Raw genomic sequence first — 15953 nt, 5'->3', positions numbered from 1 at the left:
GGGGTAGTAGTCCAGTGGCTCTGGCTGACGGGATGATGCGGGATATTAGGGGTAGTAGTCCGGTGGCTCTGACGGGAAGATGTGGGATATTAGGGGTAGTAGTCCGGTGGCTCTGACAGGATGATGTGGGATATTAGTGGTAGTAGTCCGGTGGCTCTGGCTGATGGGACGATGTGGGATATTAGGGGTAGTAGTCTGGTGGCTCTGGCTGATGGGACGATGTGGCATATTAGGGGTAGTAGTCTGGTGGCTCTGGCTGATGGGACGATGTGGCATATTAGGGGTAGTAGTCTGGTGGCTCTGGCTGATGGGACGATGTGGCATATTAGGGGTAGTAGTCCGGTGGCTCTGGCTGACGGGATGATGTGGGATATTAGGGGTAGTAGTCTGGTGGCTCTGGCTGATGGGACGATGTGGGATATTAGGGGTAGTAGTCTGGTGGCTCTGGCTGATGGGACGATGTGGGATATTAGGGGTAGTAGTCTGGTGGCTCTGGCTGACGGGATGATGTGGGATATTAGGGGTAGTAGTCCGGTGGCTCTGACGGGATGATGTGGGATATTAGGGGTAGTAGTCCGGTGGCTCTGACGGGAAGATGTGGGATATTAGGGGTAGTAGTCCGGTGGCTCTGACAGGATGATGTGGGATATTAGTAGTCCGGTGGCTCTGGCTGACGGGACAATGTGGGATATTAGGGGTAGTAGTCCGGTGGCTCTGGCTGACGGGATGATGCGGGATATTAGGGGTAGTAGTCCGGTGGCTCTGACGGGAAGATGTGGGATATTAGGGGTAGTAGTCCGGTGGCTCTGACAGGATGATGTGGGATATTAGGGGTAGTAGTCCGGTGGCTCTGGCTAATGGGACGATGTGGGATATTAGGGGTAGTAGTCTGGTGGCTCTGGCTGACGGGAAGATGTGGGATATTAGGGGTAGTAGTCCGGTGGCTCTGACAGGATGATGTGGGATACTAGTGGTAGTAGTCCGGTGGCTCTGGCTAATGGGACGATGTGGGATATTAGGGGTAGTAGTCTGGTGGCTCTGGCTGACAGGATGATGTGGGATATTAGGGGTAGTAGTCCGGTGGCTCTGACGGGATGATGTGGGATATTAGGGGTAGTAGTCCGGTAGTTCTGGCTGATGGGATGATGTGGGATATTATAGTGAATGTGGCCATGCGGAGTGGGCGGGGCTATACACTCAGCTTTATATATATAGATATAATCATTATAATTTGTTATAACTAACCGTAGTTAGATACTATGCCCGGGCAGCGCCGGGCTCTTCAGCTAGTTTTATATATAGATGCATTATTCTTATATAGTCCTGTGTATTTCTTTTATTCTATTAATTATCTATTATTCTTATATATTTCTGTATTTATTTTATATTATTTATTACTCATATATACCTCTGTATTTCTTTTATTTTATGCATTATTCTTCTATATTGTCACGTGGTTGCAGTATTATTTTTGTTGCTTTGCAGTAATATTCTGACATGTATTGTAGTCTGTTACTCCCAATTATCTGTATCATTAGTTCTGTATTTTAGTTCCTTCATCTTATGCCCATACACATAATCCTGCACGGTATATTGCCCATTACATACCAAGCATTAACTCATTGAGTACTTGTTAGAGAAGCAGCTAATCCCCGGCAGCCATATGTATAGGCCACAGTGTTTGCAGCCTCCACGGCTGCACAGTGGGAGTTGTACGCAGTACTACGCCTCCCACCGTCCACGACGTAGCTCTAGCGCCCGTGCAATGTGTGGACAGCTATGTCACAGCTGAGGCCGCTGCAGCGCTAAGTGCTTTGTTCTCTAGTACTGCACGTCGCGTCGCCGCACTAGGATGCTGGGATAGGTAGTCCCTCTACCGTCATCACGCTCATCAGTTACTGTGATTAGGAACCACAACTCCCAAGGTGCAGCGCGGGAAAGGAGCATGCGTGTTTTCTTCTAGATGGACTTAGTAAGCTAGGAATAGAGATAAAAAAAAGAATGAAACAAATTAGGAGGTCAGTGTGCACAGGACGATCGGGACTGTGACAGGAAGACAGTGTGAGCCCTGGCCTGCCATGTGCAGTAGTGGAGGACACTGACAGCGGCAACAGAGCAGCTTCTTCACATCCCTGACATCTGCTGCCAAGTTCCTGGTGTAGGTAAGACATGGGGGGCTTTCTGGTAATATGTGGTCCTGTATTCACATGAGCCTTAAGTCACTAGGCTCAGAGCTAAGGTCAGAACCCCAAACCTCATGATTGGAGCAGGATTACAGGATCCGCATGGGCTGGGCATAGTCTTTAAGCAACCAATCATTGGCCAGCGGTTTGTGGTTATGAACCTGTAATGCAATAATCACCTTCAAACACATTATTATTATTATTTATACATTTATAAGAAATGTTAAAGGGTTACTCTAAGTATAATGAATGGCTAAAACTGCAAAGTATTTATATTTGCAATTAAATTTTTTTTAAATTAAAAATCCTCTCTGTTCTCAGAAACAGAGAGGTGTTTAATTGTATGATTTACTGATTGTAGCATAGTGCACTGGCGGCTTCTGATAGTGGTGGCCAGGAGCTCAGCACTTACAGGCTCTTTTCACTACAGCTTGTAAGCGCTACTGCTTGCTCAGCTTCAGTGTCCTCTGCGCTCTCCATTGTTGCGGAGACAAAGCTACCTCTGCTTACAGCACGGGAGAGTGCAAAGGTCGGACCAGCAACTGAACGAAACCACTGGTCCGAACTGTCAGTCAAGCAGGATCGCACCACCCCGAAGCCAGCAGGAAGCCGGGAAGTAGGGTGCAATTCACCGCTGATTCTACATGGTCACATGACGGCTTTAACTCCAAATTTGAAAAAAAAAAAATAGTCTTCAGCGAAATACATTTTCCTTCTTATATATCAATACTACCTATATTGGATCCAAATATGCATGTTTTTAAAGTTTTCTGTCTTAAAAAAAAGAATCAACCGGGGGGGGGATTCAGCCGGTTCTCCCCGATTCGGTGGAAGCGGTTGCTAAAAAAGCAGCCGGTTTCCCAAACCGGGGAGATCCGGTACTTTGTGTTGCAGCGGCGCCGGCGTGCAAGGAGAGAACAAGGAGGACTCTTGCTCTGCTTTGGCTTACTAGACCTATCCCCACCCGCCGGATACCGCATACTAATACGTCCGTGCACTCTGACAGTTTGACTGAGCACACACCCTGCCGGACCCCAGCGGCCGCTACCAGTACCCAGTGTGAGCTGTGCTGTGCGGCCTGCGTGCCATCATCCTCATCACCCCGATCACCGATGCGGTGGTGTGCTGCCAGTGTGTGTGCAGCACGGTGGAGCAGGACGGTGCGTGCAGTGCGGGGGCTATCCAGGAGGCCTGTTCAACCCCTGCCGGGACTTCATACGCAGCCTGTGTGTACCACTCCAGGCCATGCCAGGTCAGAGCCCAAGGTGACATGACAGTGTTAAAACATGTGTGTGGCTGCTTGTCCCAAAATGTGCCCTGAAATGTCCCAAGTTTGCCCTGGGCCTGTACTGCATGCCCCAAAATGTAACCTAGTATGCCCTCTCTGTGTGTCCCCATGTGCTGTGCCCTGAAATCAATGTCCCAAGTATGCCCTGGGCCTGTGCTGCGTGCCCCAAAATGTACCTTGTATGCCCTCTCTGTGTGTCCCCACGTGCTGTGCCCTGAAATCAATGTCCCAAGTATGCCCTGGGCCTGTGCTGCGTGCCCCAAAATGTACCTTGTATGCCCTCTCTGTGTGTCCCCACGTGCTGTGCCCTGAAATCAATGTCCCAAGTATGCCCTGGGCCTGTGCTGCGTGCCCCAAAATGTACCTTGTATGCCCTCTCTGTGTGTCCCCACGTGCTGTGCCCTGAAATCAATGTCCCAAGTATGCCCTGGGCCTGTGCTGCGTGCCCCAAAATGTACCTTGTATGCCCTCTCTGTGTGTCCCCACGTGCTGTGCCCTGAAATCAATGTCCCAAGTATGCCCTGGGCCTGTGCTGCGTGCCCCAAAATGTACCTTGTATGCCCTCTCTGTGTGTCCCCACGTGCTGTGCCCTGAAATCAATGTCCCAAGTATGCCCTGGGCCTGTGCTGCGTGCCCCAAAATGTACCTTGTATGCCCTCTCTGTGTGTCCCCACGTGCTGTGCCCTGAAATCAATGTCCCAAGTATGCCCTGGGCCTGTGCTGCGTGCCCCAAAATGTACCTTGTATGCCCTCTCTGTGTGTCCCCACGTGCTGTGCCCTGAAATCAATGTCCCAAGTATGCCCTGGGCCTGTGCTGCGTGCCCCAAAATCAAGCCCAGGGCATACTTGGGACATTGATTTCAGGGCACAGCACGTGGGGACACACAGGGCATACGAGGTACATTTTGGGGCACGCAGCACAGGCCCAGGGCAAACTTGGGACATTGATTTCATTAATGTGTCCTGTTCTAGGACTGCACCAATGCCATTTCAGAGCCCGCAATGTGTCCTGTGCCTCGTTATTTTGGACGCCTGATTATTTGCCCTGTGTTTCCTCCTGTACAGTCTGAGTTTGCCTTATGTTTTGTCCAGGGCCTCGCATCTCATTACTGATATTACTGTATAGATCAGGTGGCTCGCGGTCCCATGAATTGTGGCTCGCAACTGTCTGCCAGCTTGGTGCATTAGGTCCAGGTCTAGCAAACAGGTATGAAGAGTACATCTCAAAATGGTGAAGTTTGTGAGTAGCCCTGCACAGAAGTGCAGATCTGGATGCACATACTTTATGCTGGTCTTAGGGGTTTAGAGATGTTTTAGGTATGGTCCGCTGGAGGATGGTACTGCCTGTTAGAGGAGGTTCCTGAAGTCCTTGATGGGAGAATACTGAATGGGGGTATTGTGGGAACCCCTGGCTCTCAGTGCACTGCTTTGGAGTGATTTCTGTGGAAAAGCTTTGGTTATCATTATAACTGTAATGGAGGCATTGGTTGACGCTACTTTGAAGGAGGTGATGTACTTCTCTGTACATCACCTCGTATATGCAGCTGTCACACTCGGATCAGGAGAGCTGCTGGCCAGAACGTGCACTGTTCGGATCTCATTCCAATTTTTTTTTTTTCTGCGCCCCTACTTGTATATGTTTGAGGAAAAGGTGTGTGTAAATGGGTGTGGCTTAAAAATGGGCATGGTTTTCCCTACACACAAACACAGAACCTGTTGTTAAAAATTTGAATTCCACCACTGATCTTAACCCCTTAATGACCCTTGATATATACGTACGTCCAAAGTCATCTTCCTGCATTCGAGCTGGACTCGCATCTTTCCCTGCAGATGACTGCTGATCTGATCACCTGTCATGTGCCTTTAACTGATCCACCCACGAGCTGTTAACAAGTGAAATGCCACTGTCAAGCTCTGACAGCAGCATTTAACACACGCCAGGCATAAGCGTGTCACAAAACACACCCTTCGGCGCAATTGTGTCATGTGATCGTGTGGTGCCCATGACTTGTCATGACCACCGAGGGTCTGCAGAAGACTCCAGTGGCTGTCACTGTAAGTCTCCTATGAATGCCAGTGCGTAGCCGGCGCTCATAGGTCATGATTTATGTTACATATAACTGGAGCCCTGCTATGGTAAACAACATAGCGAGAAAAATAATTAGAACGCCAGAATTACGGGTTTTTGTTTCAACTTTTCAAGTACACTATGTAGTTGAAATAATTGTGTCATTCAAAAGTACAACTCGTCCCCCCCACAAACAAGCCCTCATACAACCATAATAATGGAAAAATGAAAAAAAATTATGGCTCTGGGAAAAAGGGGAGCAAAAAACAAAAGCGCAGAAATGGAAAGTCGCAAGGTGGTGAAGGGGTTAAACAGAATCTGTGTGACCAGACGCAATTTGACCATGGACGGATCATTACGTCATCGCGATCGGCCGCGCTCGGTGGGAGGGGGGGGGTGCGTGGCTGATCGTGGCCGGGTGTCAGCTGATTCTCACAGCTGACACCCGGCGCTAGGTGCCAGGAGTGGTCACAGACCGCTCCCGGCACTTTAGCCCCTGAAATACTGCGATCAAACAAGATTGCAGCATTCCTGGAGCTGGCGTAGGGCTGACAGCCTCTCTGCCTTTGGATCGGAGACCCCACGGCGTGACGCGGGGTCCCAATGGTTGCCATGGTGAGCGGACGTCATCATGACGACATCCGAGTCACCAGAGCTAGGAAACTTGTTGGTCATGCGCAGTGCATGATCAGCAAGTCTCCCTGTGTCAGTGCGGCACTGACAGCTTCTATGGAATGCAGATGCTGCTTCATCTGCATACTATAGAAGCGATCAGCCTGCAAAAAAATGAAAAATGATTGTCCCATAGTGGGACAAAGTGTAAAACTTAGGAAAAAGAAAAAAATAAGTTTAAATAATTGTAAAGATATTTTTAAAAAAATAATAAAAAATTAACATATATTCTATCACTAAATAAATATTTGAATGAGAAAAAAATCTAAACAATAAAAGTACAATTATTTGGTATCACCGCGTCCGCAACAACCCGACCTATAAAACTGTCCCACTAGTTAACCCCTTTCGTGAACACCATTAAAAAAAAAGGCAAAAGCAATGCTTTATCTCCATACCGCCGAACAAAAAGTGGAATAACACGCGATCAAAAAGACAGATATAAATAAAAATGGTATCACTGAAAACGTCATCTTGTCCCACAAAAAAACAAGCCTCCATACAGCTCCATAACCGGAAAAATAAAAAAAGTTATAGCTCTCAGAATAAAACGATGCAAAAATAATTATTTTGTCTATAAAATAGTTTTTATCATATAAAAGCACCAAAACATAAAAAATCAATATAAATGAGGTATCGTTGTCATCGTACTGACCCAAAGAATAAAACTGCCTTATCAATTTTACCACACAGGGAACGGTATAAACGCCCCCCCCCCAAAAAAAAAAAAAAAGACAAGAATCGCTGGTTTTGGCTCACTCTGTCTCCCAAAAATCGGAATAGAAAGCGATCAAAAGATGTCATGTACCAATAAAAATGTGAGCTCGTCCCGCAAAAAACAAGACCTCACATGACTCTATGGGCCAAAATACGGAAAAATTATAGCTATCAATATGTGATGATGCAAAAACAATTTTTTGCAATAAAAGCGTGTGACAGCAGCCAAACATAAAAACCCGCTATAAGGCATCTTTCACATGTACTGATATTTCCGGTACCGTATCCCTGTGTGTAATACTTGCAGCACACGTGTGGCATGCATGTGCCGCATCAGTACCACAAGGACGGGCGCCAGGGAAAAAGCGTTACGGTAAGCGCTGTTCCCCGGCGTCGAGTGCTGAACACGGCTCACATCATTCTCCCCTGCTCTGTCGGCAATCGGCGCGAGCAGGGGAGAATGATGAGAGTTACATTTAAGTAATAAAAGAGACAGCAGGCGGCGGCTGATGGGACTATTACTCCCATCAGCCTAACCCTGCTGCTACTAATAACAGTGACAGCAGGAGCGACTGATGGGAATATTCATCTGCTGCTCCTGCGCTGTAAATAAATACGGTAATTTAAAAAAAAAAGGCATGGGTTCCCCCCTATTTTTGAGAACCAGCCAGGCAAAACTCACAGCTGGTGGCTGCAACCCTCAGCTGTCAGCTTCAGCAAGGCTGGTTGTCAAGAATAGAGGGGTCCCCTCGCTGTGTCTGACTCACATTTCACTGTCCTGCCTTACTTACCGAGATCTTTCACCAGCGCCCTCAGGGTTGGGGGCTGTGCATGCGCACTGGGTATTGTGACATCATGAAGACTACTACTGAGCATGCATCCTTTTTGCCACCTAATCTGATAGCAGTATGATACAGAGACCCTGATTCCAATGATGTGTCACCTTACTGGGCTGCTTGCTTTGGATAAAATGAATGAGATTATCATTGGAGGACTAGTAAACCTGTTGCCATATAGTTCTCTATATTCATGACATCTGTGTATTCATGACATCTGTGTAATCTTGCCCCCATCATTGATTGGCAGCTTTCAGAATACACTGTGCATAGGCAGAAAGTTGACAGTCAGTAGTTTGGGTGGAGTTATACAGAACTCAGCTTTGAAAAAAACTGCAGAGTAAACATTGATTTTGATCAAAACTACAGCAAGCTTACCAGTAAGTGATACATCACTGGAATAACAGTATGTGTGTCTACATTATGCTGCGCTCAGAAGGGGTAGCAAAAGCCTGGTGATAGATTGCCTTTAACTCTTTACTGACATTCGCCATACATGTACGGCGCGAGTCAATAGCAGGTATATGGAGTGGGATCACGGGGTGAGCTCGCCCCATATCCGGCAGGTTGGGTGTTACAACCAGGACCTGCACCTAACAACCGCAGTTGGCGCAAAGCACCGCCCGTCGTTGTTACCCTGTGAAATGCCACTGTCAATCTCAGGCAGCGTCATTAACAAAGCACCAGCAGGGGGAAACGTCATTCTGTGCGCCAATCGGCACTCCCGTGATTGCCGGTTTGCCAATGGGTTGCTGTGACAGCAGGGGGTCTACTGAAGCCCCCCCATGCTTGTCATTATGGAGCTACCTTAAAACATTGCCTGTGACTGGGCTTCAAATAGAGATAATGATTCTCAATGTATGCAGCAGTATTGTAGTATTGCTACATATAGCACATGCAATCAATCGCAGGTTAAAGTCCCCTGAGGGGATTAACAAGAATAGTGAAATGTAAAAAAAAAGTTTTGAAAAACAAAAAGGTCAAAGTTTAAATCTCCCCCCTTTTAATCTATTAAAAGCAAAGATAATAAAAAAAAATGTAAAAAATACTCATGTATGTGGTGTTGCTGCGTTCAGAAACATCCGATCTATCAAAATATAAAATTAATTAACCCAATCAGTAAACAAAAAATTACGTTATTTTTGTTGTTGCAATGGTACAAGAAATGCTGTAACAAGTGATTAAAATATCATACTGTGAGGTAGCACTGTCATTTAAGTAGGGGATCACTCGCTTGGCAGCCACAAAATCAGATGCCGCACAGGTTTTTCAATAACCATAACGGTCCATGCGGTTTATTAAACATCATAAACCATGACCAGCAATATATAAACGGCATAGCGTCCATGACAGAGCTTCACTCTGTTAGCAATGTCCAATACGCAGGCTTTTCAGCCTCCCAGTTATATCTCACCCCTGTCAGGGTTCTCTCATGGCTGCTTCTCCATACTGCAGACATTCATTCCCTCCAGGGAACTCTCAGGCACTTGCAGCCATTAAACACAGCATCCACATGTGCTGTCAGGCAGGAAGACCCATCTCAGCGGGACCTTCCACACTGGACCAACCAGGTCCCAGCATTCACCCCCATGTGACCTACCCTGGCCACATTATATGGTCCATAGCCACGCCCACCGGGTCACATGACTGACCTCATCACAAGTCCTTCAAGCCTTTACAATAGTGCTTTAAACACACCCCCTGGGTGGGTTTGTAGGTAACCAGGCCCACCCATCTCTCTAGTTACCTGGAGACTTCTCCCTTACACATTGAAACAACACCTCAGCAATAGCATTGCTGAACAACACACAAGTCTCCTTCTCAAAGCCATCCACTTTGAGATACATAGCGGCGATTCAGTATTCTGCCATTCATCCTTTCTCCTGGGACATCCACACAGCGCCCCCTAGCGAACTCAGTGGTTACTACACCACATACCTCCCCCCCCCCCCCCCCCCTCTTCAAACTTGCGGGGTTGAACACACAACATTACACCAGGGTCTCGCGACCGGGCACTCACTACACCTTGCCCCATAGGTTGAGAGAACCGTCTCCGTCTCTGTAGCAACCACCAGTTCACACTGTATTCTACGGTGCAACGTATTGGCACGTTGAGCCTCTTTCTCTGCTTCTTCTAACTGGCATTTCAACTGTTTCAGACGCACATCATTTCCCTCCGCCAGGTCTTGGTACTGCTCAGAATTACGCCTTTCATCATCCATTTTCCTTAGTACAACCTTCAGTTTTTTTCTCCGTACGACATACTTGTTTGCTAGCAGATTGTCGCACTTTAATTTCTGCATCAAGCTATTCCTCCAGTAGTGCAACCTTTTCTTCTAAGTCCTTATTCTGGCGAACTAATTGCTGATGGGCACTCTCATTCTTCTGAGCATTACTACGTTCTGTCTTCAGATCAGCATCCATCTGGTCAACCTGAAGTGTGGCCTTTCTCAGCCTGTCATTGGCTAATTCAACGTTGCCGTGTTCTTCCTCCACTTCTTCTTCAAGCTGAACAATGCGAGAATCTAACCGCCTCTTTTCTTCCAAAGCCAGAGCACCTTCACCTCTGTTGTTGGCAATCACATCAGCCAGTTCATCTCTTTCCTGCTGTGCTTGTCTTTTAGCACACTCTGCAGCAGCAAGCTCTGTCTGCAAACGAATCACCTCTGCTTCCATACTTTTCAGTTTCTTTTTGTCTTCACACTGTTCCTCACTCAGGCCTGGCCGCTGTAAGTCTTCATCCCACTTCTTCTCCCGCAGAAGACCTCTTACAGTTTTTGTTAGTACTCCTGCCTCTTCTCTGAGGGACTTACCGTATTTTTCGGACTATAAGACGCACCGGACCATAAGACGCACCCCAATTTTCAGTAGGAAAATAGGGGGAAAAAAATGTGCAAATGGGGGTCCGTCTTACAATCCGAATTCAGCTTACCTGGGAAGGGATCCGGCACAGGTGGAGAAGTAGTCACAGGGGTCATTCAGTGGTCCAGGCAGTGCTGGGGCAGGGGCTGCAGTGCTGGGGCAGGGGCTGCAGTGCTGGGGCAGGGGCAGCAGTGCTGGGGCAGGTGGGCTCTGCGGTGGTGGCAGCTGTGCTGGGGCAGGGGCAGCTGTGCTGGGGCTGGGGCAGCAGTGCTGAGGCAGGGGAAGCTGTGCTGGGGCAGGTGGGCTCTGTGGTGGTGGCAGCAGTGCTGGGGCAGGGGCAGCAGCTGGGGCAGCAGTGCTGGGGCAGCTGTGCTGAGGCAGGGGCAGCTGGGCTCTGCGGTGGTGGCAGCGGGCGGCGCTCTGCGGTGCGGTGGTGGCAGCGGGCTGTTCTCCGGTGCAGGGGCCACGGCTCCGCCTGCATTTCTTCGCAGCCCGGAGGCCCCCGCAGTTCCCTTGCTGGCCGCCGCCATGTTGCGGTGGCCTCCGGTAGCATGGACGCCGGAAAGATGGCCGCCGGTCCGGGGACGGCGCATGCGCGGGATCAGATCTCGTCCCGAGATCTTGGGGGACGAGAATTAAATCTCGGCAACGAGATCTCGGGACGAGATCTGAAGCTGCGCATGCGCCGTCCCCGAACCGGCGGCCATCTTCCCGGCGTCCATGCTGCCGGAGGCCACCGCAACATGGCGGCGCCAGCAAGGGGACTGCGGGGACCTCCGGGCTGCGAAGAAATGCCGGCGGACCCGCCGCCCCTGCACCGGAGCACAGCCCGCTGCAACCAGCCACCAGGTTAGTACCATGTAATGCGACCATAAGACGCACCACCCACTTTCCCCCAAAATTTTTGGGGAAAAAAGTGCGTCTTATGGTCGGAAAAATACGGTAGTCAGACCTTACCACGATGCCAGGTGACCTTTGAGCTCGAAGACTTTTCTCTAGGTCATCTAGTCTGTGCTCCCTTTCTCTCTGAGCCACAGGTTTTTCAGTAACATAACGGTCCATGTGGTTTATTAAACATCATAAACCATGACCAGCAATATATAAACGGCATAGCGTCCATGACAGAGCTTCACTCTGTTAGCAATGTCCAATACGCAGGCTTTTCAGCCTCCCAGTTATATCTCACACCTGTCAGGGTTCTCTCATGGCTGCTTCTCCATACTGCAGACATTCATTCCCTCCAGGGAACTCTCAGGCACTTGCAGCCATTAATCACAGCGTCCACACGTGCTGTCAGGCAGGAAGCCCCATCTCAGCGGGACCTTCCACACTGGCCCAACCAGGTCCCAGCTTTCACCCCCATGTGACCTACCTTGGCCACATTATATGGTCCATAGCCACGCCCACCGGGTCACATGACTCTGACCTCATCACAGGTCCTTCAAGCCTTTACACACTCTTTACAATAGTGCTTTAAACACACCCCCTGGGTGGGTTTGTGAGTAACCAGGCCAGCCCATCTCCCTAGTTACCTGGAGACTTCTCCCTTACATATTGAAACAGCACCTCAGCAATATCATTGCTGAACAACACATAAGTCTCCATCTCAAAGCCACCCACTTTGAGATACATAACGGCGCTTCAGTATTCTGCCATTCATCCTTTCTCCTGGGACATCCACACAACGCCCCCTAGCGGACACAGTGGTTACTACACCACAATACCTATCCCAAAATGGTATCAATAAAGGCTTCATATCGCTCCGCAAAAAATAAGCTGTCACGTGTGTTGGAAAATGGAGACACAACCCCCCAATTTTTTTTTTTTTTTTTTTCAAACTTCTGATTTTTTGTCACCACTAAAATAATAAAAAAAACTTGACATCTTCGGTATCACTGTAATTGTACAGGGTAAAAAGAATTCTAAAAAAGAAAAAAACAATGTTAGAATTGCTTTTTTTTTCACAATTTCACCGCACTTGGAATTTTCTCCTCGTTTTCCAGGACATTGTGTGGTAAAATGAATGATGTCATTCAAAAACATAACTCGTCCCGCAAAGAACAAACCCTCCTATGTCTATGTGGACAGAAAAGTAACAAAGTTATGGTTTTGGGGAAACGGCGAGGAAAAAATGAAAATGCAAAAACGGAAATTGGCCACTTCAGGGAGGGGTTCTAACACCTTTGTACACGTGGCGTTAGAATGAGGTATGAAATCCTTATGACAGGTCCTTGTAATGTTTTCTGTCAGCTCTCATACAGGTCTCTACCTTATGTAATCATTTTATGTAATGCGATTGCTAACTAGGTCGGGTTTAGATGAGTGTCTGAAAAATTGTCAACTATTCATCCATGAAAAAAATTACTTTTTTTATCCATTTGGTTTTCTGTATGTCCTCATTCGTATGCCATCTGTTTTATACTTCAGAAATGGGAAAAAAATACAAGGCCAAATACAGTTTCCTATGTTATCAATTGCAGTGGATCCAGTAAAAACAGATGGCGTATGGCTAGTGTCCATATGGTTACTCATTTGTTTGACACCCCAATTGGATTTAAAAGGTCAGATTAGTGTATGCTGTAATTACCGATGACCATTGATCCCTGTATACAAAAACCCAAAACGTTTATTTGAGCTTCTCCATTACGGCTAGGATGGGAATGCCACAACCCCATTGTACGCCTGTACAGTCGCGGATTGAAGGAAATTTTCATCTGCAATGTATTGAGAAGTAAAAGGAGATGAACGCTTCTAACTGATTGCTGGAAAATTAGTGGTTCCACGCTGTGGTAGTATTTAATAGTAGCTTTATTACACATTTCAAGTTCAGATTTCAAATACAAATTTTTATACTTTTGTATAAAAAATAGACTACATACAGCTGTGAAAAATGCCGGCCTTTATGAATCAGGGCCACGGGATCTTGCCTGTAGATAGAGATCAGATTGCAACCAGATGGGATACCGAGGTATCAATACAAAAATGCTCGTGCAGTATTTGAAGGTTAGTCTTGCCAATCTGGTCCATAAGAAAAGGTCACGTCAGGGGAATATTGCATTGACCCTTCTGACCTAACCCCTTTGTTTTAAAGGGGCTCTCAATTGGAACGTAGCCCTGAAATACACTGCCTCATCGAAAGCTGTGTCATCTAATAGCACAAAAACTATGCAGAAATCTTCACTTGTAACGTGACATGACGCATCTTTCAATGAGTTGTCCTAATATTCCCTGATCAGGAGGGCACCGCTCCCATCCCCCGGTTTATCTGCTTTGCTCCTGAAAATTGACACTTTGGACCAGTGGCATAGTCGTGCTGCTAGTCTAAACTATCCATGACTGCTAACAAACTACCAAAACACCAAAGCATAGTGCTCTGCTCAACTGGGTAACCGGACCCTCTGAGACTGCAGCGTGCCTGGTAACCTAAGGCAATGAGCTCTACACTACAAAATTAAAATTTCCTCCGTTTTCGAGACCTGAGAGTATTTTTAGTAGAAAGTTAATTATAAAGTGTTTTTTTTTTACCAGCACTTTGAAATTTTGCCTATTTAAGAACTCGGGGTAAGCGTTCCTTTACAGTGAACCTGTCATCACGATTCAGTATATTAAAATAAAGGTATGGCCATAGTGGCGCTTTAATGCTTATTTAATAGATACCAGTAGGAAAGAAATCTGCATCCTGGTCCTCGTTTAATTCATGTTAGAAGTTTTGGTGCAATATCCTTTGTGCATCTGGACGGGACTGTGGGTAGAGTTTTTGGCCCAGCCGTGGCATCCTCTGTGTTTGTACAAGCATTTGTATAAAAAGAAGCGGCGCATGCGCACATTCATCTCCTAGTGCTATTCAGCAAAATGACACCAGTGGCGGCACATGCACAGATGGACATCCAAATGTCTTCAGCAAAATAGTGCCAGGGCGGCACATGCGGAGATTGAGATCTTGGCTCATTATTGAAGCGAGGGCTGAACTTGCACATGCACTGCCCCTGGCGCCATTTTGCTGAGGACATTCGGATGTCAATCTGCACTTGCGCCACCACCGACGCCATTTTGCTTAATACCACTAAAAGATTAATATGCGCAAGCGATGCCAGAAGCAAGGGTTACACTAGAGTGAACTTTAAAAAAGTAAGCTCGTACAAACACACAGGGGCCACAGCAGAGTCAAAAACCCTACCCACAGTCCCACTACAAAGTCTCTCCCCGATACACAAAGAGGGTTTTGCACCAAAACATCTAATATGAATTAAACTAGAATTAGGATACAGATTTCTTCATTTATCGATTTAAATCAGTATAAAAGCGCCATTATGGACATACCTTTATTTTAACATACTAAATCGTGATTTAGTCTCCATGAATCTTCAGAAGCACACTGCTCTCCTGCCTCTCGACTTCCTCCTGTACTCCTCAGTGTCAGATCAGACCAGGGATATCATGGTGCCTCCTTGCCACTACAGGGCATTACAGTAAAAGAACAGGGGCAATGTGACTGGCCAGATTCAGATCCACCAGCTCATACAATGCCGCAGTGGCAGGTAACGTAGGCAACGAACAGTACCCAATAAAATTAAAGAACCCTTCATTCTTCAGAATTTAGAGGATTTTTAATAAGGGGTGCACTGTAAAGTTGCTGCTTTTCTAAGCACTTTGTAATTTTACCAATATATTATGAGACAAACCCCCAACAACTGTGGTTTCTTCTAGTATATAGTATAATCTTTGTTGCTTTTTTTTTTCTGAACAGGGAAATGGCAAACTTTCCGTCAGCCATACTGTCCATGAACAATGACACACTGGAAAGGAAAGAAGCAGTTAAACATTTCATCTCATCCTTGGAGTCAATGGTAAACTGTATTTCTATCATGTATTACAGAAAAATGTGGTTGCCTGTCTACGAGTCCTAATGCAGATTTTTCAAAAGGGCCCCCAACTACCACTGGTCTTTTTTAAACTCATTTTAATGAAAAAATTTGTCATAATAAACATTACTTTTATGCAGTAAAAGGTTGTTAGAGGCGAGATACCCCATTTCCTCTAGATTTTATGGAACTTTTGAGGACACCCCCTATTCCTGGATACAATATTTTCACATGATATTATGTCATTAACTAGTTTTTCCTTTGCGGAATAGTGGGAGATCGCCCTCTCATCCACCTCGGTGCTATTGCCTTCCTTGGTAGAAGCATAGTCTTACAAAGTAATATTTTGTCATAGTGGGGCCAAATCTCCTTGTCTACAACACCACAGAAAACTAGTTCTGGAGCACAATCAATTTGGGCTTTAATAATCTGTGATAAAGTGAAACTCGCTTCACGCCAATATCT

The 15953-nt window shown here is 46.8% G+C and overlaps 1 protein-coding gene across 3 annotated transcripts in view; it reads left to right on the top strand.

Annotated features, from left to right (window-relative positions):
- Positions 1-1740: 1740 nt before the first annotated feature.
- The window catches only part of GTF2I (general transcription factor IIi), a 127028-nt gene continuing 112815 nt past the window's right edge, over positions 1741-15953 (top strand). The window contains exons 1-2 of one of the 3 annotated variants that reach the window (XM_073574740.1): positions 1741-2162; positions 15374-15473. In XM_073574740.1, the coding sequence (XP_073430841.1) occupies positions 15378-15473 (96 nt within the window). In that variant the 5' untranslated portion in view covers positions 1741-2162; positions 15374-15377. The remainder of the gene's footprint in view (positions 2163-15373; positions 15474-15953) is intronic. The other 2 variants (XM_073574735.1, XM_073574731.1) reach the window with 2 other exon arrangements.

This window comes from Dendrobates tinctorius, unplaced genomic scaffold (assembly GCF_039654945.1).
Source record: "Dendrobates tinctorius isolate UK_male_01 unplaced genomic scaffold, ASM3965494v1 ptg000007l, whole genome shotgun sequence".
Lineage (NCBI taxonomy): Eukaryota > Metazoa > Chordata > Amphibia > Anura > Dendrobatidae > Dendrobates > Dendrobates tinctorius.
The sequence above is the reverse complement of the archived record's forward strand: the minus strand, read 5'-3'. Positions and strand labels throughout refer to the sequence as shown.